Raw genomic sequence first — 27,050 nt, forward strand, 5'->3', positions numbered from 1 at the left:
TCTTTTTTGTCTATCTCTCCTGTAGAGAGGCATTGTTATGGTGGGCAGAAGGTACTTAAGGTGCTGAGGTGAGAGGAATCCTCACTGCTCCTCCTCTTCTTTTTGTTTTGTCCTTGATTAGCCTTCCACCAGGGGTTGAGGCTTTTGTGTCACAAAAGTCAGAAAGGCTCATAGCCTATGCCTATTTTCCATTTGCCTCATCCCTCTCTTGAGAAAACGATTGCAGAACCCTACTGGCATGAATTAAGAGGAAGGGAAAGGGGAAAAGTACATGTAGGGAAAAAAAAAAAAAGCCCAAAGCAGAGACTGGTATTCAGAATATTGTCCTGGTCACAGTAGTCCTCTAGTCTCTGGGTCTCATCAAAATTGTTAAAATTGTTAAAAATTAAAGTACATGTAAGGAATTTGGAATTGTATTTGGTACACGGACAGTGAGTGCTTAATAAATGTTAGCTATTATTATCTAGGACTTCTCCACTCAGGGAAGGACCTGGGTCTCTGTCCCAAGTCAGGTCTTCCAGGACAATTACTCTTACCCTCATAGTAGTGCCATGCTGTGTGAGTGATCTATACCCCACGCTCCTAGAGGACAGTTCAGCTGCATGCACTTCTGGCCTCCCCTGGGGGTGAGGTTGCTACTACACCTAGGGGATTCTCTTTCCTCTCAACATTGGTTTCCCTTTCCCTACCCCAGAAAGCTTACTCAAAAGTCCAGTTGGTCCTGCACCAGTTCTAGTTGGAGTCCAGGTGTTGTTACTGGTCTTTCTGGTAGACCTGGGACTGGATAATTACATTGAAATTCAGAAGCAGCATGCAATTTTTGGCACTGATGTCTTTCATTAAATTCAACAAGCATTTACTGAGCACCTAAAGCATGTAAAAATCTGGTTCCTTGAAATACATTTGGCTCTTAACTCAATTTGGATTAATTCTGATCCCATCCTTACGGGTTTTATGAAGAATAAATATTAAAATGGAAAATACTTGCACAATTCTTTGCAAATATAAACGTCTTTTATGAATGATTGTTGCTACAGTATTAATATTAATTGTAATGACAACACTGCAGCTTCCCAGGCAGGCGGTAGAGAGCAGCTGTAAGGCCAAAAGGAGCCGGACGGAAGAGGTCAGGGGAGGTGCCTCCAGCACGTCCGGCCCAGAAGGGGCGGGGCCTTAAGGAATGTACCCAAGTCCCACCCCTTACTCAGCCCCTTCCGTCGGTGCGGCGTAGGCGGTTACCATGGCGATGACGTATAGTGGGCGGGACGGGGCGGGGCTATGGAGAGGAGGAGGAAGATGGCGGGAGGGCGGCTCTGAGGAGACCTGGGCGGCGGCGGAGGAGGAGAGAAGCTCAGCGCCGCGCCGCGCCGCGCCGGGGCCCATGTGGGGAGGAGTCGGAATCGCTGTTGCCGCCGCCGCCGTCGTTGCCGCCGCCTGGAGCTGCTGGACCGGAGTGGGAGTGAGGGGGAAACGTCAGGATGAAGTTCGCTGAGCACCTCTCCGCGCACATCACTCCGGAGTGGAGGAAGCAATACATCCAGTATGAGGTACCGGCGGCGGCCGGGGTGTTGGGAGGACTCGGAGGGGGCCGCCGTCTCGCCAGCCCGACCTCCACGGCCGCCTTCCGCTCTTGCTGCCTCCCCGCGCCGGGGCAGACTTTGACCCGGTGCCGCGGGGAGCCACTGCGGCATCCCCGCCGCGCCGGCCCCTCCGGGCCCGCTGACCTTCCCCTCCCCCGCAGCCCCGCTGCCGCTGGGGTAACGGATATGAAGGCGGCGGGCCGGGAGGGAGGGCACTGCCCCGCCGGAGCTGGGGCACGGTGGTGGAGGGCACGCCGCAGGTGGGGGGCTCGGGGCGCGAGGGCAGCCCGGGTCGCGGCCGTTCCGCGCTAATTGCCTCATCCCCTCTCACCCTGACCTCTCGTCCCTACCCTGGGCGAGCGCCCCCGTCGCCAGGTTTGCTCGTGCTTCTCTCTGCTCACCTCTCGCCGAGGAATCCTCTTCTGCGATAAGCCCCTCTGGTGATTGGCTTCATCCCATGGAGCCCTTCTGCCTTTCCCCACTTGCCCACTGTTGACAAAGGCTTTGTAACTGGGTTGAAACTTGATTTAAATGTATATCACACCTGCAGTGTTAAACAAACGTATTGTAACCAACTATTCAGTTTTGATAATAAGACTCGTTTTACTGATTGCATGAAGTAGACAAAGTGATCGCATCTTAGGTTTTGACTCTTCTGTTGTTTTGGAAGGGAGTGTAGGGGGAAGAGGAAGGAGGAAAGAAGAGAATTATTAAAATGTTCAGGGTTTTGTTGTTGTTTTTTTGCCCCTAAAATTTTTGTTAACTAGGGAGAAAAGTACTCTATTGTAAACAATGTACTTTTTTTTAAAAGCCAGACCTGCCTATTACAGAAATCATGGTCCCCTCCCCCCTAATTCCTGGGATAACCTGTAGGGTACTTAATTGATAGTGGTAAGGAACCTTACATTAATGCAGGGAAAAGTAAAGATAATGAACCCATTTATATATTCAGAAGGTGAGATACCTGAAGGGCTTTAAGCATTGCAGTAGGTTATTCTCAGTAGCTGGCAATTCAGCTCCTGGATAGAGAAAGACTTCCCTGTAAGCTCCAGGAATTCACATCTATGTTATGTGCAAGAACAAAGAGTATAAAATCAATATGAACACAGATATGCTAGCTAGATTTTATGAAGTAAAATATTTTAGTACTCTCTTTCATTTCTATTTAAGTTAAGTGATAGGGTGTTTAAGCAGTAGTATGAGTTTATTTAATCATATAGCAGTTGTAATAATTGAAGAAGACAGGGAAAGGGATGTAGGTAGGTTAAACAGAACCTTGGAAGATTGTAAAATAAATTCACCTTGTAACCTACAGCATTTCATTGTTGCCAGAAACGAAAGGCCTACAATTATTAATGCTTTTCTTGTCACTTAATTTTCTTAGAGTGTTTTGTGGCTACATTTGTAAGAATGAAATAAGGGGATAGCTTTTCAGCCTGGAGAGTTTGTGATTTATGGCTCCTAATAACATTCAGTCAGTTTTAAACCTTGGCTAGAGTCCAGACGATGGTTTTTATTGAAAGGAGGGTATTGGTCTTTCATCTTTCTAGTAGTAGTAATTTTCAGCACCACTGCCAGTTCTTCATGGAGGCATAGGACTTAGCATGCTGAGGCAACATCTTGCACTTGCTGTATAGTATGGCATGCTTGATTTGGGCAGAAGTAATAGTGGCTGTTTGCTATGATTCATTTTAAGTATTACAACGCTTAACTGTTTCATAGAACTGTATTAATTTGGAATATCTGGGGCTGAAAGTGGAAGCATACGATTTAGTTTGAAAATGCAATTACCTCTTGATTTGTAATGGCAGCTTTGTGGCTGGAGTGACCACAGTAATTCTGGGACTCTTCATTCACTTACTCCATTCGGGTACTAGTCTTAAGTGGTTATTCAAGGTTGGTTACAGAGGGACAAAATTCCTGAGCACATTTGTGATTGTATTATCTTTCCCAGGCCAATTATAAATCATTTTTGGAAAAATTCATTTACTGTGGATAATTGAAAATTTATTTTGCAGAGAGTCCCTACTATGTGACTCCTGTCCTGGATAAAGTCATTGTTTGGTAGGCAAAATTAAATAAGGGACACTTTTCTTTGTGCATTGGAGCAAGTAAAGACATTTTAAAAAATAGGGCTAGGATTTTTATGTGGTATATTGTTTCTCAAGAGCTGGTGCTGGTCCTTTGAAAATACTTAAAGAGAAATACATAAGAGCGTTTTGCATTCAGAAATTTTGGCAGCTTTAAAACTTAGGTGTGGGGGAGGAGGAAGAACATCATAAAAGATGTTAGTCTTTGCTAGAGAAAAGAATCTTCTTGTAATGCAATCAAATGTAGTTTCTCATGTATGAAGGTGATGCTCTTGAAACATTCTTAGCAGAACAGACACTTGCATTTGTTATTCAAGCACTGGTAGTGAAATTTTGGTATATTACCCCTGATTTCTAGCCTAGGGTGGTTTCTAGTGCTGTGAACCACTATGCTTCATCTTTGGTTTTTATGTTCATCTTGCTATATTAAATTTTACTTGAAATAAGCAGAGCATTACATAGAAGCTGACAATTTTGTTTTATATCTATAATTATAGGTATTATTGGATATACCTGGTCACACAGTATGTGCTAGTTTTTGTATATGTTAGCCCTAAGACCTTGTGGACAGTCTTTTGGCCTTTCCAGGACTCTTTCCTCCTCCATAAAGTAAGACTATAGGCCCAGAGCTTTTTAAGGTTTGTTGTAGTTCATAGGTTTTTGATTTAACTTGTAATTGTTTTTCTTCCTTGGATTGTTAAAATTATTTGATAGTGACCCATCAATATCCTGAAAATTATTGGAGTTTCTAATTTAAAAGTAAATTGTAGAGTTCCTAGACTAGGCCTTCATAGACAGAATAATAAAGCACAAAAGAATAGAGCAACATGGAGAACCATATAAAGAAAACCTATTCCATCCACTTCTGAATAGTTTTTACAAGGAATAAAAAAAAAATGAGCATAGACTGTTTCCAATAATCTATTTGAGTGTAAATCTTGGCATGTAAAATAGAACATTAATAAATCTTTGTAAGAATATTTTTAAAAAATTTAGAATCAGTGATTGTATAGAGTTCTGTAATTGATTAATCAAAATTAACTTAAACCAGTTTCAACCAAATAGATTAGTCTGACTATGTTAATATTTTACAGAATATTAACAAAAGAAGCAAATATATTTGGTGCCTTAGGCTGCTGACTTGTATTTTCTTCCCTAGGGTCCTGTGGTTTGGTTTCTCAGGAACCAGAAATGGTTTTTGTCAGTGTATACTTTAGTTTTGTAAGATACTAAAATAATTAGGCACCTAAGTTTTAGGATTTTAGACGTTAAAGGAAATTTAGAGATTATCTGTCTCCTTGTTTTTTCAGGCAAGGAAACTAAAGTCTAGAGACATTCAGTCACTTGTCCAGGATCAGATATAGATAGCTAGTCTCTTGAGCACAGATGTTTAAGCATTGGGAGTCAGATCACCCTAGCCTAGCTCTGTGACCCTGATTAAATCACTTTCTCTTTCTGGGCTTTAGGTTCTTTGTAACCAGAGCCAACTAGATTTGATGGTTTCTAAGTCACAGCCCTATATTTTCTAAGGACCCATCTGGCTCTAAATTTCTGTATGTTTTTATGGTTTAATTGTTTGATATATGAAGAGGAAATAATTTCAAGGAATATTATTAATAACATCCTTTTAAATTAGTGTTCTTTCAAAAAATTTTTTATTATATTTTAATCTGTGAATGGAAAGCTGACTCAAAGAACTCTTTTCTTTAATTAAATAAGCAGTGATAGTCATGGATTAATTTTTTGTTGCAGGATTTGTGAAAGGAGAGATTCTGCATAACTGCACATCCCTTATTTTCAAATGTAAGGAAACATTGCCATAACACGATTGTGCTTTCATTTATAGAACTCTCCCATGAGAACACTTGTGTTGTATGCTTCAATTTCCCAAAGGTATTGTGTTGATTAGTTAGGGTTAACTTGCCTTGCTGGAACTTGTTTGAAATTTCCAGTTTGGCCACCCGATGGGGCACAAATCACACTTTTTCTTTCAGTGCTTCTGTAAATGGAAGTACAGTATAGCATATTTAAGATAACACTTGTACATGATTGTGTCAGTAAAATGCCTAGCATTGACAAATGCTTCTTAAATGAGAGAATAAATGTTGTATAAGACAGGAAGGTATTATTGCTCATTATTATCTTCCTATAATGAAATGTGTTAGGGTAAGGATGCTGGGAAGATTATACTTGTCCATTCATCCCTGCAGTTTGGTTTTGGAACAACTTTTGGGTGAAGGCCCAGATCATAAGAACCTAAGAATCTTATTTGACCTGCAGTGACCACGGAAAATTAGTCCTGGCTTCAAATCTAGTCCTAATCTGGAAAGCATTTGAGGGACTGATTGAGTTGTGCTTGTTAGGGGTTTCAAGTATATTTGCATCATAGACCCCAAAGGAGAGTACTCCTAATTTCCATGGAGTAAGAGAAGATAGTATTAGATAGTAGTAGCTATACTTATTTTAATGCATAAGAGAAGGAAGAAATAAAATTTTACTAAAAATGGATTGATGTGACCTTGTTGAGGAGGTATTCTTAGGGAATTTTCAGTGTATAGTCATAATCAAGTTTCATAATCAACTGAATCCTGAAGTTTGAACTAAAATACTATATTACAAAATTATTAAGTTAAGATTTTAAAAAGTAATGAAGCTTTTCAGTTATGTTCTTTAAAAGTGTTATTGATACTTTCTTAGATTAAAAATATTTTTGTAGTATTCACAAATGAAAGGTAATTATTTTATCATTGTCTCATCTTTTAATAACTTCTATTTTAAAAATTCTATGTCTATGTTTTGTCCCTGGCCAGATAGCTTAGTTGGTTAGGGCATTGTCCTGATACGCCAAGATTATGGGTTCCATCCCCTTTTAGGGCACATAGAAGAATCAACCAATGAATGCATAAATAAGTGGAACAACAAATCTATGTTTTTTTCTTTCTCTCCCTCTCTCTCTGAAATCAATAAATAAAAAATTTAAAAAATTCTGTGTTTTATAATGTATACAGTTTTAGAAGGATATCATTTATAAGTAAATATATATAGGAGATGGATTTGACATAAAAAATGCTTGGAAGACTGCTCAAGTTGCGCAGCTTAACTAAATCTGGGCTGTGGGTTGCCTGGTATTGAATTGGCTTTTAGGATTGAGAGAGTGTAAGAATTCACTAGGTTCTTGCCTTTTCAGGTCTTCCCCTTACCTAGTAAATGCTAAAATAAGCCAAGTAGCCCTAACTGGTTTGGTTCAGTGGATAGAGCGTTGGCCTGTGGACTGAAGGGTCCCAGGTTTGATTCCAGTCCAGGGCATGTACCTTGGTTGTGGGCACATCCCAAGTAGGGGGTGTGCAGGAGGCAGCTGATCGATGTTTCTCTCTCATCGATGTTTCTAACTCTCTATCCCTCTCCCTTCCTCTCTTTAAAAAATCAATCAAATATATTTAAGTAAAATAAGCCAAGTAGACAAAGCTCATGAACATAAATAACTTAAAAATTATTAATTCATTCAACCAATATTTAGAGGGGTTTTACTTTGCTATTTGTTATATTTGTTTCATTATCTTAAAAATAGAAAAAACCCAGTATTTTTTGTTTTTTGTGTTTGTGTTTTTCCTTTTACATTTCAGAAACATACTGTTTTCAAAATTAAAAATTGTGTAGAAAGGGAAGATTACAGATCGAGGTCTTGGGACATAGTTATAAATTTGGGTCACTTGTGTAAATGATATGGAAGACTTTCACCTTAGTTTTTCAAACTCTTTATGTTATACACCTTTAAATCTAATTTGTTTATAGGAGGAAATAATTACCTATTTCTTCCCATCACCAAGCAGGTATATGGTATGTATAGGAACGAATCAGAAAATTCTTTAAAAGTTGTTTATTTACTTAGACATCAGAGGAAAGTATAATTTACCTGCTGTTAGCATAACTTACAATTTTGTTATCTCTGTAACAAGAGGGACAATATGTTGATTGAGAATCTAGTTATTTCTTTTTTATTGAGGTTGACCTGCAGTATTTAGACAGACTATACACCAGGAATAAGGAGATATAAGTCCTCAGACCCAGTTTTGTCACTGACTATTCATAAATAATTAGTGAGCAAGTGATTTTTTTTTAAGATTAAAGGGCTGAAATGTAATCAGACAGGAATATAGTGAGTTTTTAGATGATTGTGTGAGTTACTTATTTGGGCTGAATTGGTAAAGTTATAATTCACAGAATAAACCATGTGCTTTGAGGGCTTTTTCTATACCTCAGAGCAGTGTTCTTTTACTTTTTGGTCTCGGGACCAAATTGAAATTCTTAAAAATTATTGAGGATTCCAGTGTCTATTGATATATGCCGTATTAGAAATTAAAACTGAGAAATCTTAAAGATACCAAAGTATATAAGCACACTTATTAGTGATCAGAGACATGACATCACACTTCATGTAGCCTCTGGAAAACTCCACTGTGTACTCTTGAAAGAATGAGAGTGAAAAAAAAAATGTACGAAGAAAAATGAATGAAGTTGTAGTGTTATTATGAAAATAGTTTTGACCTTTTGGATTTCCTGAAAAATTTCTGATTGTTGCTGCCTTAGAGTATAAGACTCCTATCAGAAAGTAAGGAGATGGCCTGAGAAAAAGCTCTCTAGTCTTAGGAAGCACATTAAGAGGATAAGGGAACCCCATGGCTGAGGATTCTTTGGTATCTCTCTCCCTTCATATCCCCCATTGCAAAGGACAGTTGGCTTCCTGGGATTTCATTCTCTCTTCTTTGAATTGAATTAGTGGAAATGTAGTCAGTTTGTCATTAGGAGAAAGGAGTTAACATTTATTGAGCATTTAGGAACCAAGTATCAGCTGTTTTACAACAGTTTTGCAAGATAGATGATTTATTATCTCCATTTTACTGATGAGAAAACCTAGACTTAGTGGAGCCAGAATTTGAAATCAAATCTGTCATATTTTGGAGCTCTAGCTTTTATATGGGAACTGGAGGCCCAGTGCATGAAAATTCGTGCACTGGAGTGGGGGTCCCTCAGCCCGGCCTGCCCCCTCTCACAGTCCAGGAGCCCTCAGGGGTGGGAGGCAATCAGGGAAGATGACGCCCCCATCACACCTATGCTGCTGCCACTGCCAGCAGCGCAAACCTTGGCCGGCCCTGGTTACCTGAGCCTCAGGCAGCCCTGGGCGACTGGGCAGCCAACATCTGAGGCTAGCCTGTGCCTTTGGCGTTGGCTGGGCAGCTGACATCCGAGGCTTGCCTGCGCTTTGGGGTGGCCCTAGGCAGCTGGGCAGCTGACATCCGAGGCTTGCCTGCACCTTGGGCCGGCCCTGGGAGGCTGGGGGGCTGAGGGGACTGGGCACCTCCATCTTGTGGCTGTGGGTGCCACCATCTTTGAGGGCGTGAAATTAGCATATTCCCTCCTTATTGGCTCTGGGTGCCGCCATCTTTGTGAGGGCGTGATGGTCAATTACCATATTCCCTCTTTATTAGATAGGATTGTAAATAATAGACTGGTGGTAGCAGTGACAATAAATAACAACTGTTATCTTTTGAGTGCTTACTGTATTGGGCACTATGGTAAGTACTTTAAAAACCTTTTCTCTTTATAGATTGGAAAATGAAGTTCAGAGAGGTCTTAAGTGATTCAAGGTCACATGACTTGGTTAGTGGCTGAGTTAACACAATCATCCTGATTCATTATATTACCTTTTTTTTTTTAACATCACATACTAGTATGTTTTAATAATGCATACAGAGAGCAAACTCTGAAGCCAGACTGCCTAGGTTCATATTCCAGTTCTAAAATTTATTAGCTGTGTGACCTCAGACAAGTCATTTAACCTCTCTGTGCTTCAGTTTCCTCATCTGTAATATGGGGATAATAATATTAGCTTTATAGGAGTTTTGCGAGAATTTAATGAGTTAAGAAAAGTGCCTAGAAAAATGCCTGGCATATAGTAAGAACCGTGTGTGTGTGTGTGTGTGTGTGTGTGTGTGTGTGTGTATAAATATAATATTAAAACTAGAGGCCCAGTGCATGATTAAATCATGCACGTGTAGGGTCCCCTACACGCTTTCACTTTCGATCGCAGGGGAGCTGGGTGCCTATCCACTGGTGCACCAGGCCTTTCAGAAGCCTCCGGCGCCGTGAAGGCTTCTGAAAGGCCTGGTGCTGGAGCGGACAGGCACCCAGCTCCCCCGCTTTTGATGGTCCGCGGCGGGACATGAGCTCGCTGCCCCAGAGGCCCCTTCAGTGCCGCAGCACAGCCATGGCGCAGACGCTGAGCTTGCGCCGCCGCTGGCGACACAAGCTCAGCATCCCGCCGGCCCAGTCAGCCACCCCGGCCACCCCAAGTCCCCCCCCCCCCCCGCGCCTCCTGGCCAATCGTGGGCATAGCGAAGGTACGGTCAATTTGCATATTTGTCTATTATTAGGTAGGATAACTTTTCCTACAGAGCTAAATTGTATTAGATGTTAGGTTAACAGTATCTTTGTGAGGGAAACTGGGCCTCAAAACTTGTCCCTCTGGGTTTGTCCAGTTCAGGTTTTCTTGGAAAATGACTTCATTGATTTTAGCTATTATTCCTGTTATCTGTAATATTTATGTTAATAAATTGTCCTTAACCTTTTTATATATAGTAAGAAAACCAGGTAGGAAAAATTAGGGGTTTTGAAAAATTAGTTCACTCTGGTTACTTGTAACTTCTATTCATTTCGGTTCTATACTATACCTGTGTATTTTTTTAAATTGAGGTGAAATGCACATGTGTATTCTTAAGTATGTCTAAACTAGAGGCCCGGTGCATGAAAATTAATGCACTGGAGGGGGGGTGGCTCAGCGCAGTCTGCCCCCTCTCACAGTCTGGGAGCCCTCAGGGGCGGGAGGCAACCGGGCGATCAGGGGAAGGCAACGCCCCATCACATCTCTGCTGCTGCCACTGCTGGCAGTGCAAGCCTCGGCCGGCCCTGGTTACCTGAGCCTTGGGTGGCTGGGCAACCGCCATCTGAGGCTTGCCTGCGCCTTGGGCCGGCCTGGGCAGCTGGGGGGCTGAGGGGACTGGGGGACTCTGGAGGCAGGTGTGCGGGCGGGCCCTGCCTTGCCGCACGCCTGCCACCCCAGCGGGGCTGAGGGGACATGGCGCCACCATTTTGTGGCTGTGGGGGCCGCCATCTTTGCGATGGCGTGAGGGTCAATTAACATATTTCCTCTTTACTAGATAGGATAGCTTAAGTGAGTTATTTGAGTTTTTAATGGCTTTCTAATTTTAGCTCTTCTCAAGTTTCTAATATAATTTAATTTTTAATACTAGAATTGATTTTAGAGTTGAAAATGAACTTTTCAGCACCTCTGTTTTATAGATGAACTAGAGGCTCGGTGCACAGATTCGTGCACTGGTGGGGGGCGTGGCCTGTGAGGATCAGCCAGCTGCAGGAGCGTTGCTCATCCCATTCAGCTGAGCAGCGCTCCCACTGTGGGAGCGCACTGAGCACCAGGGGGCAGCTCCTGCATTGAGCGTCTGCCCCCTGGTGGTCAGTGCGCATCATAGCGATTGGTTGACCGGTTGTTCTGGTCATTCTGCCATTCGGTCGCTGGGCTTTTATATAGATAAATATGTTCAGTCTCACAACTAGTTGATAGCAGAACCTGCATAAAGAATATTGGCCTCCTGCTCATTGCTGGACCTTGCAGAGTCTTATCATTGCCATACAAACATTTCTTTGCTTTTAAATTTTAAGAATGAATTTTCTTTGTAAGAATTAATATGGATTTAAATGTTCTTGTTAATGATTACTCAAATACTCTACATTATTATATTTAATCTGAATCTAATTCAATAGATCACATTAACCACCTAAAATAGTTTTTGTGTGTGTCAATTAAAAGACTGAGTAAATTATGAGACTCAAACATTAGTATTATTGTTCACTCGACTACAGAAAATTAGCTGTTGCCCTGTCTGTGTAGGAACCTATCTTACGCAAGGAGACAGGACTAAAGAATTATGGTAAAACTTGAGGGGTTAGGTAGAAAGCAAGACTTAGGAAAGTTGAAGAATCATTTAGCCATTTCCCTGTAACATAATCTATGTTTGAATGTTAACACAGATTATGTGTGTTACCTGTACATGAAGAGTACACTCCCATTTCTTATGACACATTATGAAGCAAAGTTGGGCACATACAGTATGACTAGAGAAGATCAGAATATGTATTAAACCAATTCATTAAGTATTCTCGAGTGCCACTTTACTTTTTAAATTTCTTTTTAGTTTTTTTCCCCTCACTGAGGATATGCTTTTTATTGATTATAGAGAGAGGAAGAGTGAGAGAAAGAAATAACCATGTGAGAGAGGAACATCAATCAGTTGCCTCCTGTAACTTTCCCGATTGGGGATCAAACCCGAAACCTAGGCATGTACCAGACTGGAAATCGAACCTGCCACCTTTAGGTGCATGGAACACCAACCAACTGAACTACACTGGTTAGGGAACCTTCCTTTTTTTTTAAAAAAAAAAAGTAATCTATAATAATAAAAGCATACTATGCTAATTAGACCGGTTGTCCTTCTGGATGAAGCAGAGCCTGCCAGGGAAGCCCAGGTCCCGGGTGCCAGGGGGAAGGAAGGCCTACTCTTGCATGAATTTCGTGCATCGGGCCTCTAGTTAAACAATAATGATGGTAGTAACAGCAGCTAATGTTAATTGAGTGTTTCTGGTGTGCCAGGCATTTTACATTTAATCCTTACCTCTAAGGTAGGTTTTGTAATTTCTGTTTTAAGAAGACATTGAGTCTTAGATTGAGTAGGTTACCCAAGGTCACAGAGCTAGTGAGTTGAAAAAACAACCCAAAATTCAGACAGAGGTGTGTCTCATTTCAGAGCCTGGATTCTTCACATGGTGTGACATTGTCAGGATCATGCAAGGACCAGAGATGTAAAGATAAGTAAAACCCTGCTCTAAGAGGAGCTCATAATTTGTGTGGCCTCCTAATCATAGTATTATGTTCTGGAGGGATGACCAATTGATCTTGCCCTGGAAATCAGAAGTATTTATCTCGGAAATATCACAGAGATGGTATTTGAACTGGCTATTAGAGGTTGAATAGAGTTTGATCACATGGTGAAGAGGGAAAGGGCACTGGGGGCAGTCAAGGTAGGAAAGGTAATAACTGTATAAAGGCATAGATAGGTGGAAGTTTCCAAGCATATTAATGAAACCTGGTTTAGTAGATGTTGGAGAGCTGATAGGGTGAGGTTGGAAAGGTGGACTGGAAGGGATCAAAGGGTGAAGGCCTCAGATACCTTGCTGAGGAGTTTAAATGTTTCCTGGGTGTGAACCATCAAGGATTTTAAAGAAGAGATTGGGGGCAGGGATCAGTACCCTGACTGGGAATTGAAATGGTTCATGGTTATTGCTCAACTACTGAACTGCACCAGTCAGGCGGGTTTATACATTTTTTATAAATTTCTTTTTGAGTAGAGTAAGCTTTTGAAATATGAGTATTTCAAAATATGTTGCTATTAGATATTTGCTAAAAAAGAAACTGTTGCAAAATGTTTTCTATAGGATTTTTTTTTTTTTTTTTTTTTTTGCTTAGTATTATGGACTTTAAAAAAATTCACTTCTTGATTGAGAAATTAGAATTGAAATTGTGATAACTCTGTGAGCTTGGGCAAGTCATTTAGCCTTTCTGTGTCACAATTTTCTCATCCTTAAACTGTGGAAAATAATAATGCCTACTTTTGAGGATAATGTAAAATGAAATTAATTAATTATTGGAAAGCACTTAGGACAATAAGTATAATACTTACTAGTATAGCTATAGGGGGTGAAGGAGGGAAGAATTCAATATGGTTTAAATCTAGGGAAACTGGTAAAGAATAGGTATTTTGGGGGAGGGTAAGCTCTTGAAATTAGTTCTTAAATATGCTGATTTCATGTGTGAAATGTCTAAGTATAAATATGTAGCTGGAACTTAAAAAACTATAAAAAGGTAAGATAGTTTTAATTGAGATATAAATTAAAGAGATAATTTACTAAGGGAAAGTAGTATTAAGGCAGAAAAATAGAGACACAATAGAGGAAATCTTGGAAAATATATTGTCATAAGAGTCAGGGGTCTTAAGGGTAAATGGGTGATCAGAATTGACATTGTAAACAGGTCAATGAGAATGAGGATTAAGGATAGGACTTTGGATATGACAAAAGGAGCCCATTGGTGAATTTTTAACATTAATTGTCTTTTGCTAACTTTATTCTGGATTTTAAGAGGTTAAAGTAATCAAGGCAACATGTGTGTACTTTTCATTTGAGAAATTTCTCTATTAACATGAAAATAGGATAGAACCTTTAGGAATGAATAGGATAAAGGAAAGGGTTCCTTCAGGATATGAGATCTGTTCAGATTTGAAGCTAGTAGAGAAAGTAGCTTTACTTTTATATAAATTTTTGCTTTAATTGCATTTATCTCACTTATTGGCTGTGAGACCTTTAAAAAGTTATTTTATTTCTCTGAACTTCAGTTTTTTTGTGTGTATGTAAAATGTAGATAATATTTACTTTTCAAGAATATTGTGAGGATTAGATATACTAATATATGAAAGTGTCACCAAAGGACTTGACCTGTAGAAGGTACTTAAATATAGCTGTTAATTTCTGTCATCATTGAAAATAAGCCAGAGGAGTAACTTTTATTCATTTATTCAATAGACATTTATTTTAGGATATTGGTACTCAGTCTTTAGTATTACAAGATCCTCTTTCACTGTAATGAAATTTCTTGGAAATAATGGTAGCTGGACTTTTAGAATCCATTGCTTGAGAATCTACATTCTGACGAAATGAATTACTGTATTTCATGGATTCTGAGATGCACATTCCCCTGTTCCACATTTCAGCACCTTTGAATTTGGGACTCATCATACAGATGTCATAGTTTAATTGGTAATGTTTTTCTTTCTTAATGGTACATAAAATAATGGTGTGTCTTATAGTTAACCAAAACTAAAGATAGTAGTATTTTATTAAGTACAAGTATCCTCTTATTCATGGAGATACTATTTAGCTTACAGAGAATGTCTAATTTATTAAGGTGTTTTTAAAAAATCTTTATTGTTCAGATTATTACAGATATTCCTCTTTTTTTCCTCATAGCTCCCCTCCACCTGGTTCCCACCCCACTCCAGGCCTTCTCCCCTGCCATCTACCTCGTCCATAGGTGTAAGCTCTTTGTCCAATCTCTTTCTGCACCCCCCACAACCCTTTCCCCCCGAGAATTGTCAGTCTGCTCCCTTTTCATGCCCCTGATTCTATTATATTCACCAGTCTGTTCTATTCATCAGGTTTTTTATTCATTTGATTTTTAGGTTGACTTGTTGATAGATATGTATTTGTTGTCACTTTGTTGTTCATAATTTTTTATCTTTACCTTTTTCTTCTTCTTCCTCTTCCTCTTCTTAGAGAATACCCTTCAGCATTTCATATAATACTGGTTTGGCGGTGATGAACTTCTTTAGCTTTTTCTTGTCTGTGAAGCTCTTTATCTGACCTTCAATTCTAAATGATAGCTTTGCTGGGTAGAGTAATCTTGGTTGTAGGTTCTTGCTATTCATTTGTATATTTCTTGCCACTCCCTTCTGTGCTGCATAGTTTCTGTTGAGAAATCAGCTGTATGGGTACTCCCTTGTAGGTAACTGTTTTTCTTTTGCTGCTTTTAAGATTCTCTCTTTGTCTTTTGCCCTTGGCATTTTAATTATGATGTGTCTTGGTGTGGTCCTCTTTGGATTCCTTTTGTTTGGGGTTCTCTGCACTTCCTGAACTTGTATGTCTATTTCTTTCACCAGGTAGGGGAAGTTTTCTGTAATTATTTCTTCAAATAGGTTTTCAATATCTTGCTCTCTCTCTTCTTCTGGCACTCCCATAATTCAGATGTGGGTACGCTTGAAGTTGTCCCAGAGGCTCCTTACACTATCTTCATATTTTTGGATTCTTTTTTCTTTTTGCTTTTCCGGTTGGGTGTTTTTTGCTTCTTTGTATTTCAAATCTTTGACTTGATTCTTGGGATCCTCTAGTCTGCTGTTGAATCTCTATATATTATTCTTTATTTCAGTTAGTGTATGCTTAATTTCTGATTGGTCCTTTTCCATATCCTTGAGGGTCTCACTAAATTTCTCAGAGGTTTCTAGGAGATTCTTGAGTAACCTTATAACTGTAGTTTTGAACTCTGTATCCAGTATTTTGCTTTCACCTATTTCTTTCCTTTGTGACTTGTTTTTTTGTCTCCGTCTTTTGGCTGCTTCCCTGTGAGTTTCTATGTACTGGGTAACTGCTAAGTCTCCTTGAGTTGATAGAGTGGCCTTCTGTGGTAGGTGTCCTATAAGGCCCAGTGGCTCAGCCTCCCCAGTCACCTCAGGTGGATGCTCTTGGTGCACCCCTTTGTGGGCTGTTTGGATAGTCTTGTAGTTAACCCTTGATTGCTGTTGGTATCACTGGGAGGAATTGACCTCCAGGCCAATTGGCTGTGATGACCAGCTGTGTCTACACTGTAAGATCTGTTGCACAGGAGACACCCTTATGGGGCAGGACTTGCTTCAGTGGGGCTTTGGTGCTCACTGAGTCTGCCCCTTGAATGTGTCTCTTATGGATGTGAATAGTTGTAATCCAGTCTGGTCTCACTGACCACTGGGTACACTGGCTCTTGGATCTCCAAGGAGATGCAAGGTCAGCCACTGTCTGGGGCTGCTCACCAGGAGCTACAGAGACATCTGCAGATTCCTCCTCTTTGTATGGGGTTTGGAAGTGCCCAGACGAGGCCCAGCTATGAAGCAAGGCAGGCTGCTGCCACCGGGCTTTGGGCTTTTTTTGGGAAGCTCTGGGGCTCTCTGACCCAGCTGCAGTTTGATAAGTTTTAGGCGGAGAAAGGACAAGCCATTCATATGCAAAAGCCGATGCACACAGCTTATGTGGGGTTGTAAATTGGGTGGGATGGGGTCTCTGGGAATCACCAGGGCGGAGCAAACAGCAATGGCTGCCAGTCAGCTCTGCACCAGAGAGGTCCCCACGTCTCCGCGTCCCGCGCCTCCATGCAGGACAATGATCACTGCGAGCACCTCTGAGAGAAAGCCGCCCTCATGTTCCTGTCGCAATGCCAGACCGTCCAGTTTCTCCCCGTATGTGTCTGGTCCCCCATAGTCTCGCCTGGAACTGGAGTTCAGAGCAAGCGGGAAATTGTATCTCCTAATTAAAAGAGCAGCACATCCAGGTGCCAGCACTTTCCGTGCCTCCGCACCTCTTACCAGTCTCACTGCGCTTTCTTCACTTCTTTAGTTGTGGAACTTCCACTCAGCCAGTTTTCCCGTGATTCTGGGTGGTAGTTGTTCTGCCTTTTAGTTGTAATTTTGATGTGGTTGTGTGAGGCAGCAAGTATAGGTGTTTACCTATGCCACCATCTTGGTTCTTAATTTATTAAGGTTTTGCAATATTGAAATTGGAGCGGTGAAGTGGTCTTGAGACCTATGGATTAGAAACTTTTTATAGGCATATAAGAAGCATTGCAGATAAACTTGTCAAACTGTTACTAAGACAAATGAGAATTTATGTTGCGATAACTCTTACATTATGTTTTACCAACCTGTATAAACTTTATATGTTAAAGAGGGCTATAAGTCAAATACACTAAGAACCTTTCTTGGGAGTAGTAAATGAAAGAGGTTTGAATTTTGTTTAGAAATAAAAGGTAATGAAAATTGTGAAAAATAAGGTGATGAAAGGTGATATTTTTTTAAAAGGTGATTTTTTAAAAAAGGTGATGAAAATAGGGAAAAATAAGAAAGGACTTGGCATTTTTATATTTCATGAAACTGGAAATGCTATAAAATCTATTATATAAAAAGCCTGTGGTTGTCACGCAATCACGCCGTAACGACCAATCAGCAGGAGGCTGTGTGCAGGGAAGGCGCAATCGGGTGGGCGGGACTGCATGCGGGGCGAGGAGCACACAGATGGGCGGGGATGTGACTCTGGAGGACTTGACCAGAGGCATGGGTGGGTTTCTGGGTCCCGCCTCCTGTGGTGGCGGTCACAGAACTCTTTCTGGGTGCCGCCAAACCGCGGGACTCTAGGAGTCCTGGGTCTCGCTGGATTTCGCGCTCTGGGCCCTTAGTAATTCAATAAAAAATAACAATAGCTAACACTTAAAATTTAACTAATGTGCTGATTTTGGACATTCAGGTTTTGAGTTAAAAAAATCTGTGCGATTTACAGACATATTTTGAATTTGTACTATGCTAGATGCTGTAGCTTATACAAATTGAAGTGAAATTGTTTTCTGCCTTCAGAGAATTTACCACTATTTCCACAATAAGTAAATGTAAGAATGAGATTTAAGTAGTTAGAAGAGAGCATTTGTTATCAGTTTTATCGTCAGAATAGGATCCTTAGTCAAGGAAGATGCTGATTTATTCTTTTCTCAGACCAGCTTCAACTCAGAAGTGTGACAGTCTGATTTCTCAAGGGCATTCAATGTGAATTAAATTACAATGTTGGTAGCTTTGACATATGGGAATATAGTTTTGCTTATTATTGCTAAAATGGAATTTGTTGTAGTTTTCCTTTCTATAATTTTGTATCTTTATAGGAATAAACAGCTTAGCTACTTTGATCAAGGCAGGCCAAAGATGTTGGTTATGACCTAATAACATGTATATTCTGTGATATGAAAATGATTCTCAAATCTAGCCTTATGTGTTATTATTGTTGTATAACAAATTACCCCAAAACTAAGTGGCTTAAAACAATAATGAACTTTTATTATTTGGAAGCAGCTTAACTGGGTGGTTCTGGCTCAGGGTTTTTGTGAGGTTGCAGTCATGATGTCAGTCAGGGTTTAGTCATCTCAAGGCTTGACTAGGGCTGGAGGTTATGATTTTTAGGATGGCTCACTCAAATGAATTTCAGATGTATGCTGGCTATTTTCAGGCCTCAGTTCCTCACCCCTTGGACCTCTCCATAGGGCTGTTTCAGTTTTTTTCATGATTGACTTCCTCCAAAGTGTGTTGTCCCCAGATAGAGTAAGATGAAAACTGCAGTCTCTTTTATGGTGTAGCCTTGGTAGTAGTACTCTGTCATTTATGCAGTATTCTGTTGGTTATACATGTCAGCCATATTGCACAAGAGCATTACTTCTTGGGAGGCAAGAATCACTGGGGCCCTCTCAGAGGCTAGTTACTACTAGTATACCTGATGTAAATATCTAATGGTTTAGAAAAGTTTTGAAAGTAAAAGGGAGAGTATCAGGAAATTGAGAGGCCAAAATCAGAAGTAAGTCTTAGAAAAGAAGATTTCACTCTATATAGTGGGGTGCATATCCTTTTCTCAAAGAAGCACAGATTATAGAATGAGCAATACTTGGGAAGATGCTTTAATAACCTTTCTTAGTCTTAGATCATCAATGGTAAAACAAGAATCATATTTACATTTAAGAGTTGTGAGCCTTTGTGAACATAAAATGTTTAAAATAGTCAAAACAATATCTGATAGTAGGCAGTCAATAAATATTACTTTTATTATTGATTAGTATTTATTGCCATCATATCCTTAGCTCTCTCATGTGTACTCAATTCAGTTTAATCTAGCTTCTGTCCCATCACTCTACTGAAACCATTTTGTGAAGGTCACCAGTGAGCTCCTGATCCTCAGTTGTAATTACCTCTTCTTAGTCTTTTCCTCCTTGACTTCTAAACAGCTTTTTAAAAAAAGTTTCTTTAACTTTTAGCTTGCTTTTCTTTATTAATCTTAATATGGATAGTTTACATTAGAGGCTCTAAAGTAGAAAGTCAGAGTCTAGGCATTCTAATTTAGCTATTTTTCTCTATAATTTAGTTGCAGCATTCCAATTAGATAGATAGATACATATGTAGATGAGGCATCTATGGTCACCATCCAGCTCAAGAAACAGAATAACTATTGCCTGGCCGGTGTAGCTCAGTGGTTGAGTGTTGATCTATGAACCAGGAGGTCATGGTTTGGGTTACCGGCTCAATCCCCAGTAGGGGGCATGCAGGAGGTGGCCAATAAATGATACTCGTCATTGATGTTTCTATCTATCTCTCCCTCTCCCTCTCTGAAATCAATACAAATATACTATATATATATATTTTTAATATATTTTATTGACTTTTTTACAGAGAGGAAGGGAGAGGGATAGAGAGTTAGAAACATCAATGAGAGAGAAACATCGATCAGCTGCCTCCTGCACACCTTCTACTGGGGATGTGCCCGCAACATGCCCTTGACTGGAATCAAACCTGGGACCTTTCAGTGTGCAGGCCTACGCTCTATCCCCTGAGCCAAACTGGTTAGGGCACAAATATATTTAAAAAAAAAAAAGAAACAGAACTACTATTAGTATAATGAACCTTGTCTTTTTGTTTTTTAAACTCAGATGTTCTCATTTATCTTTAAATTATTTTTCCAGCTCTATTGAGATATAATTAACATACAACATTGTATAAATTTAAGGTGTACAACTTGTTGATTGATGTATTTATATATTGCAAAATGATTATCACTATAGCATTAGCTAACACCTCCATCCCATTACATTATTACCATTTCTTTTTTGTGGTGAGAACATTTAAGATACACTCTTTTCAACTTTCAAGTATAGAATACAGTATTATTAATGATAATCACCAAGTTATACTTTAGATACTCAGAACTTGTTATTCTTATACTGGAAGTTTGTACATTTTGACCAATATCTGCCCATTCTTTTACCTCCTCCTCTCCCCTTACTCCAGCCCTTGATAACCAACTCTCTCTACTCTCTGAGTGCAGCTTTTTTAGATTCTACATATAAATGATAACATATAGTATTTGTCTTCACTTAACATAATGCCCTCAAGGTTTATCCAGGTTGTTACATATGGCAGGTTTTCCTTCTTTCTCATAGCTGAATATTCCTCTCTGTGTGTACACATACATACATACATACCATATCTTCTTTATCCATTCATTTGTTCACAGACACTTAGGTTATTTCCATGTCTTGGCTATCTATATATATAAAACCCTAAGTGACCGTTATCGTTATGACCAGTCGACCGAACGACTGGTTAGTGACTATGACCCGCACTGACCACCAGGGGGCAGATGCTCAACGCAGGATCTGCCCCCTGGTGGTCAGTCCACTCCCACAGCCAACTTCCCGTGGCCGGCCAACCTCCCACAGTGCCTCCCCACAGCTGGACGGGTGTTTAGTGAGCTCCCACGGCCAACCTCCTGCGGCTGGCCAACCTCCCACAGTCCCCTAGTCGGCCAGGCCGAGGGACCCCACCCGTGCACGAAATTATGCACTGGGCCTCTAGTTTTTAATAATGCTGCACTGAACATGGGGGTACAGATATCTCTTCTCTAAACAGCTTTTGATAGTTTTTAATATCTCTTCCTTCTTAAAATGCTCCTTTAGTTTTTGTGGCACCATATACATCTGATTTTTTCCTTATTGCTGCTGTATATTCCAAAAGATTCTGTCAGTGGCCCACTCATCACTTTCTGAGAAATTTCATTTATCTAGACCCTACACAATTTCAAATCATCTTTAATATAGATGATTTTCACCTCTTAGCCACTAGCTATGACCTATCTTCCAAACTGTTGATCTCTTTTTTCATCTGTTTGTTGATCATCTCAGTTGTCCTGTGGATACCTAAAGTGGTTTGTCAACCCAAACTTCTATCTTTTCTTTGCCCACATTTTTTCTTTGATGTTTTTCCAACTCAGTTAATATTATCAATAATCAACTTTCTTTTTACCTGGGCTCAAAATCTTGGAGATATTAATTTCCCTTTGTTCTTGTTTAGTTGTTTGCCTAATTTTTCTGTTTCCCTTCATGATATCTTTCTTTTCCCATATTTCATCTACTTTTATTTTTTCACTAGAGGACTGGTGCACAAAATTCGTGCACTTGGGGGGAGGGGGTCCCTCAGCCTGGCCTGTGCCCTCTCAGTCCAGGAGCCCTTGGGGTATGTCCAACTAACAGCTTTGGCCCGCTCCCCCCCCGGCAGTTGGACATCCTTAGTGCTGCCGTGGAGGCAGGAGAGGCTCCTGCCACCGACGCTGCGCTCGCCAGGGGGCAGCTCCTGTGTTGAGCATCTGTCCCCTGGTGGTCAGTGCATGTCATAGCAACTGGTCATTCTGCTGTTCAGTCGATTTGCATATTAACCTTTTATTATATAGGATTGCTCCTGCCTTAGACTTTCAATATGCTTTTATTCATATTTCTTTTTAGAATTTAAAATTATATTTTAATTTACCTATTTATATATTTGTCATCTCCTTGTTTTATTCATCATTACAGTTGGCCCTCGAACAACTTGAGGTTAGGGGTGCCAACCCCCCACACAGTAGAAAATGAGTGTATAACATTTGACTCCCCAAACCTTAACTATTAAATAGCTTACTGTTGACCAGAAGCCTTACCAACCACACAGTCAACACATATTTTGTATGTTATATGTATTATGTACAGTATTCTTACAATAAAGTAAGCTAGAGAGAATAAAGTCATAAGGAAGAATTAATACACTTATAGTATTTATTGAAAGAAATCCATGTATAAATGAACCCATGCAGTTCAAACCCATGTTATTCAAGGGTCAACTATATTTCATTAGAGCCTGGTATAGTGCACAGAATAGACATCCAGTAATGTTCATTGAATGAATAAAGCTTAGTAACTTCCTTAATAATATTAAAATACAAATATACTAGGTGTACCCGTTAATAATGAGGATTTTTTTCAATAGATGGAGTTACACATATGTTGATATATATGTGATTTGATATGTATGCTATTTTGTTGTATTGATAACAAGCTTCAAAACTTCATATGTCAAATTTGCTGAAGGTGTTAACATCATAGATATTTTTATGCTTAAAAATGTCGAATTTTGTGCCAAAAAAAGAGCCTTTGCGGGAAGTTTTAATTCATTACTTTATTTTGAAGAAAAGTGCTGCTGAAAGTTACCCTATACTTTGGGAAGCTTATGGTGAACGTGCTCCATCTCAAGATACTTGTGAACGCTGGTTTAAACGCTTTAAAAGTGATGATTTCGATGTGAAAGACAAAGAATGTCCAGGTCAACCGAAAAAGTTTAAAGACCAACAATTACAAGCATTATTGGATGAAGATGCACGTCAAACTCAAAAACAACTTGCAGAAAGAGTAAACGTTGCTCAGCAAACAATTTCTGATTGTTTACAAGCAATAGGAAAGATTTTAAAGGAAGGAAAATGGGTGCCACATCAACTGAACAAAAGACAAATGGAAAACGGAAAAATCATCGGTAAAATGTTGCTTCAACAGCACGAAAGTATTTTTTGCATCGAATTGTGACTGGCAATGAAAAGTGGATTTATTTTGAGAATCCCAAATACACAAAATCATGGGTTGATCCAGGTCAACCATCAACATCGACTGCAAGGCCAAATCACTTCGGAAAGAAGACAATGCTCTGCCTTTGGTGGGATCAGGAAGGTGTGATGTATTATGAGCTTCTAAAACCAGGTGAAACCGTTAATACTGATCGTTACCAACAACAAATAATCAATTTGAACCAGGCTTTGATCGTGAAATGACCAGAATGTGCCAGAAGACACGGCAAAGTAATTTTGCTTCATGATAACCCACCATCACACATTTCAAAACCAGTTAAAGACATGGTAAAAGATCTTGCCTGGGAAGTGTTCACCAGACCTTGCTCCTTCAGATTACCACTTGTTCCGATAGATGCACACACACTTTCTGAGCAGCACTTCAAAATGTATGAAGAAGTGGAAAATTGGGTCTCTGAATGGTCTGCCTCAAAACAAGAGAAGTTCTATTGGGACGGTATCCACAAATTACCTGAAAGATGGGGGAAATGTGTAGCTAGCAATGGACATTACTTTGAATAAAGCACTTTTGATGTTTCTCTTGAAATTATAGTATTTTATTTGATTACAAAATTATTAACCAGTACACCTGATAAATCTATGGCTAATGGTGATTGAACTCAATGTTCAGCCACTCTCCTTTCCTCTGAGGTCTGGGATGGGGCTAAAAGTTTTAACCTTCTAATCAGGTTGATGGTTTTTCTGGGTACCAACCCCTATCCTAAAGCTGTCTGGGGCCTTCCCCACAACTCCTCCATCATTCCTATGCAAAAGATAGTACATTTCAAGGGTTTTCAGAGCTTTGTGTCAGAAACTTGAAACAAGGAGCAAGTTTTGTTGTTGTTATAAAATACTTGTATTACTGTATTGTCTCAAATTCTCCATAAATAGTGAATCTTTGGAAGTCTTTTTTACTATATATTGTCAAGGTTATTTAGTCATGGAAGTAACAAGTTGGTCACTAATCTAAAGCAATGGTAATTCATTTGGGAAGAATATCATTTACTAGACTTGAATATAGAGTGGGTTACCCTGTAGGTATATTCCTTGTGATTTGGGGGGGAGGGTTTAAATATGCTTGAATGACTTTAGGACAGTAGTTCTGGGGAGAAGGGATTTTGTTCCTCTGGACATTTGGCAGTGTTTGGAGACATTTTTGGTTGTCACAGCTTTGATGGATTGGTTGCTACTGCTATCTAGTGGATCCCTAGATGCCAGGGGTGCTAATAAAAATCTTGTTATGTGCAGAACAGCCCCTCACAACTAATGGCCCTAAATGTCAGTTATACATAGGTTGAGGAAAGCTGGTGGCCAATTTAGGAATCACTAATAGTTAGATGATATTTGAAACTTTGAAGTTGTGGAACTGGATACAGTCACCTCAGCTGATGACCAGCTCTTCAGCTCTGGAGCCTTATCCACTTAATTAATTCTACCATTTTGATAGATATGAATAAACCCTTTTTATTCCTGTTCCACAAACCACTTAAAGAGACCAAAGGGTGATCTTTCAGATTACCTAAATATGGTTGTTAGTTGATTTCCTGGTTTGGAAAAAAACAATAAAACATTTACTCTCTTTATAGACCTGAACTGTTAGGGAGGACTTTCCAGACCTCCACTGAAAAGTATTTCTACCCAGGATGAAAAGAATTCTGGAAATTATCTACACACAGTGTGAATGTACTTAACACTATTGAACTGTACAATTGAACACAGTTAAAATGGAGAATTTTATGTTATGTATATAACACAATTTTAAAAATTTTTATCTAGTGTTTCATATTTTCTTAGGTGGTGTTCCATTGTATTTCTCTGGGACTCTTGTTCTCGGTTTCTATAACTACTTTCTTTTAGTCAGAGAGTTTATGTTCTCTCAGGTGATTTTTCACAGGCATTTTTCAAATGCCCCTTAATTTTTAAAGTGTACAAATTAGCCCTTGTCTTAAAAATTAGACAGTACTGGATTGGTATGAAAATATTTTATTTTAGCTTATTACAGTTAATTGAAGTATTTCACTAGATTCCTTTTTTTCTTAAATTTATCTCTCATTATTAACAATACTAGAGATGTCTCCCATTCCCCTCCCTCTTTTGCCCCCCCCCCCCTCACCCAGCCGCTGCCTCACCTCAAGCCTTCGTTGCACTATTGTCTGTGTCATGAGCTATGCATATATGCATATAAGTTTTTTGGTTAATCTCTTCCGGAGATCTGTCAGTCTGTTCTATTCATTCATGCCTCTGGACTTACTCTGTTTGTCAGTTTGTATTGTTCATTAGATTCCACATATAAGGGAGATCATGGATATTTGCCTTTCTCTGGCTAGCTTATTTCGCTTAGCTCTGTGGTCGGCAAACTGCGGCTCGAGAGCCACATGCAGCTCTTTGGCCCATTGAGTGTGGCTCTTCCACAAAATACCACGGCCTGGGCAAGTCTATTTTGAAGAAGTGGTGTTAGAAGTTTAAGTTTAAAAAATTTGGCTCTCAAAAGAAATTTCAATCTCTTTTTCTCTACATCCTCAACAGCACTTACTGTTTGTTGATTTACTGATGGTAGCCATCTGTAATAACTCGTTGTAGTTTTAATTTGCATCTCTCTGATGAATAGTGATGATGAATAGCCACAGCAATCTTGAGAAGGAAGAACAAAGTTGGAGGGATCACAATACCAGATATCAAACTATACTACAGAGCCATTGTAATAAAAGCAGCCTGGTACTTGCATAAGAACAGGCTTATAGATCAGTGGAACACAACAGAGACCCCACAAATTGACCCACGCCATTATTGTCAAATAATATTTGACAAAGGAGGCAAGAGCAATCAATGGAGTAAAACAGTGTCTTCAATAAATGGTGTTGGGAAAATTGGACAGGTACATGCCAATTAAACCACCAATGAAACTAGACCACCAACTTATACCATACACAAGAATAAACTCAAAATAGAGAAAAGACCTTACATTTAAGTCATGAACCCATAAAAATCCTAGAAGAAAACAAAGGCAGTAAAATGCAGACATCTCATGTAATAGAGTTTTTGCTGATACATATCTTAAGGCAAGAAAAACAAAGGAAAAAATTCACTAAATTAATTTAGGGAACCGTATGTAGTCATTGTGTGGATATTGAAAAAGAAGTAATTGTTTAGCTTCAAATGCTTTTAATATAAAGATTATTCAATTCATGTATTCCTTTTGTTTCTTCCTAATAGGCTTTCAAGGATATGCTGTATTCAGCTCAGGACCAGGCACCTTCTGTGGAAGGTAAGATGCATTAACTCCTTCCTACATGTAGTCACATAAAATCTCTTTTTAAGGAACGATATTTTAAACTGCACAGTACAAAACTAATATAACCTGTCCTATTATGTAGATCTTTTTTAGTTTTCATAATATGTATCATAATTACATTATATTTCAAACAGACGTTTTTGTTTAGTTCACATTTTCCCTATGGATCTTGTAAATGTCCTTAAATCATCCTTAGCATTGTGAATCATATATTGGCTTAGAGTCTAATTTCTTATCTGTGTCATTTTCAACCCCTCCAAATGTATTTTCTTTTTTTTAATTCTTTATTGTTGAAACCTCCAAATGTATTTTCATATCTTTATCCATCAACCTTCAGTGGATCCTTAGTCCATAATTAGTCTGGCCAACACACCTTTTTCTATTTATGCCATGTCTTTAAACTGGGACTAAAACAACAGAGCACTTGTACTCTGTGTGTGTGTGTGTGTGTGTGTGTGTGAGAGATAAGTATTTATATGTATGCAAGTATACAGTTTGGCAGTCATAAAACACCCTAAGGACAGTGGTTATCTCTCTAATTATCTTTATTGATCCTTCTTTTTCTGTTACCTCAGCTTCTGCTCACAGCTCATTCTTTATGGGTTTAACCTTTGATCGGTTTGTAGAGTTCTAAGTTAAAGTAGTATGGGTTCTTGT

At 39.4% G+C, this 27,050-nt stretch overlaps 1 protein-coding gene across 2 annotated transcripts in view; it reads left to right on the forward strand.

Annotated features, from left to right (window-relative positions):
* Positions 1 to 1,123: 1,123 nt before the first annotated feature.
* The window catches only part of XPR1 (xenotropic and polytropic retrovirus receptor 1), a 105,089-nt gene continuing 79,162 nt past the window's right edge, over positions 1,124 to 27,050 (forward strand). For both annotated transcript variants that reach the window (XM_008145911.3, XM_028152124.2), the window contains exons 1-2: positions 1,124 to 1,547; positions 26,315 to 26,366. In XM_008145911.3, coding sequence (XP_008144133.1) covers positions 1,479 to 1,547; positions 26,315 to 26,366 — 121 coding nt within the window. In that variant the 5' untranslated portion in view covers positions 1,124 to 1,478. The remainder of the gene's footprint in view (positions 1,548 to 26,314; positions 26,367 to 27,050) is intronic.

Source organism: Eptesicus fuscus, chromosome 22 (assembly GCF_027574615.1).
Source record: "Eptesicus fuscus isolate TK198812 chromosome 22, DD_ASM_mEF_20220401, whole genome shotgun sequence".
Classification (NCBI taxonomy): Eukaryota; Metazoa; Chordata; class Mammalia; order Chiroptera; family Vespertilionidae; genus Eptesicus; species Eptesicus fuscus.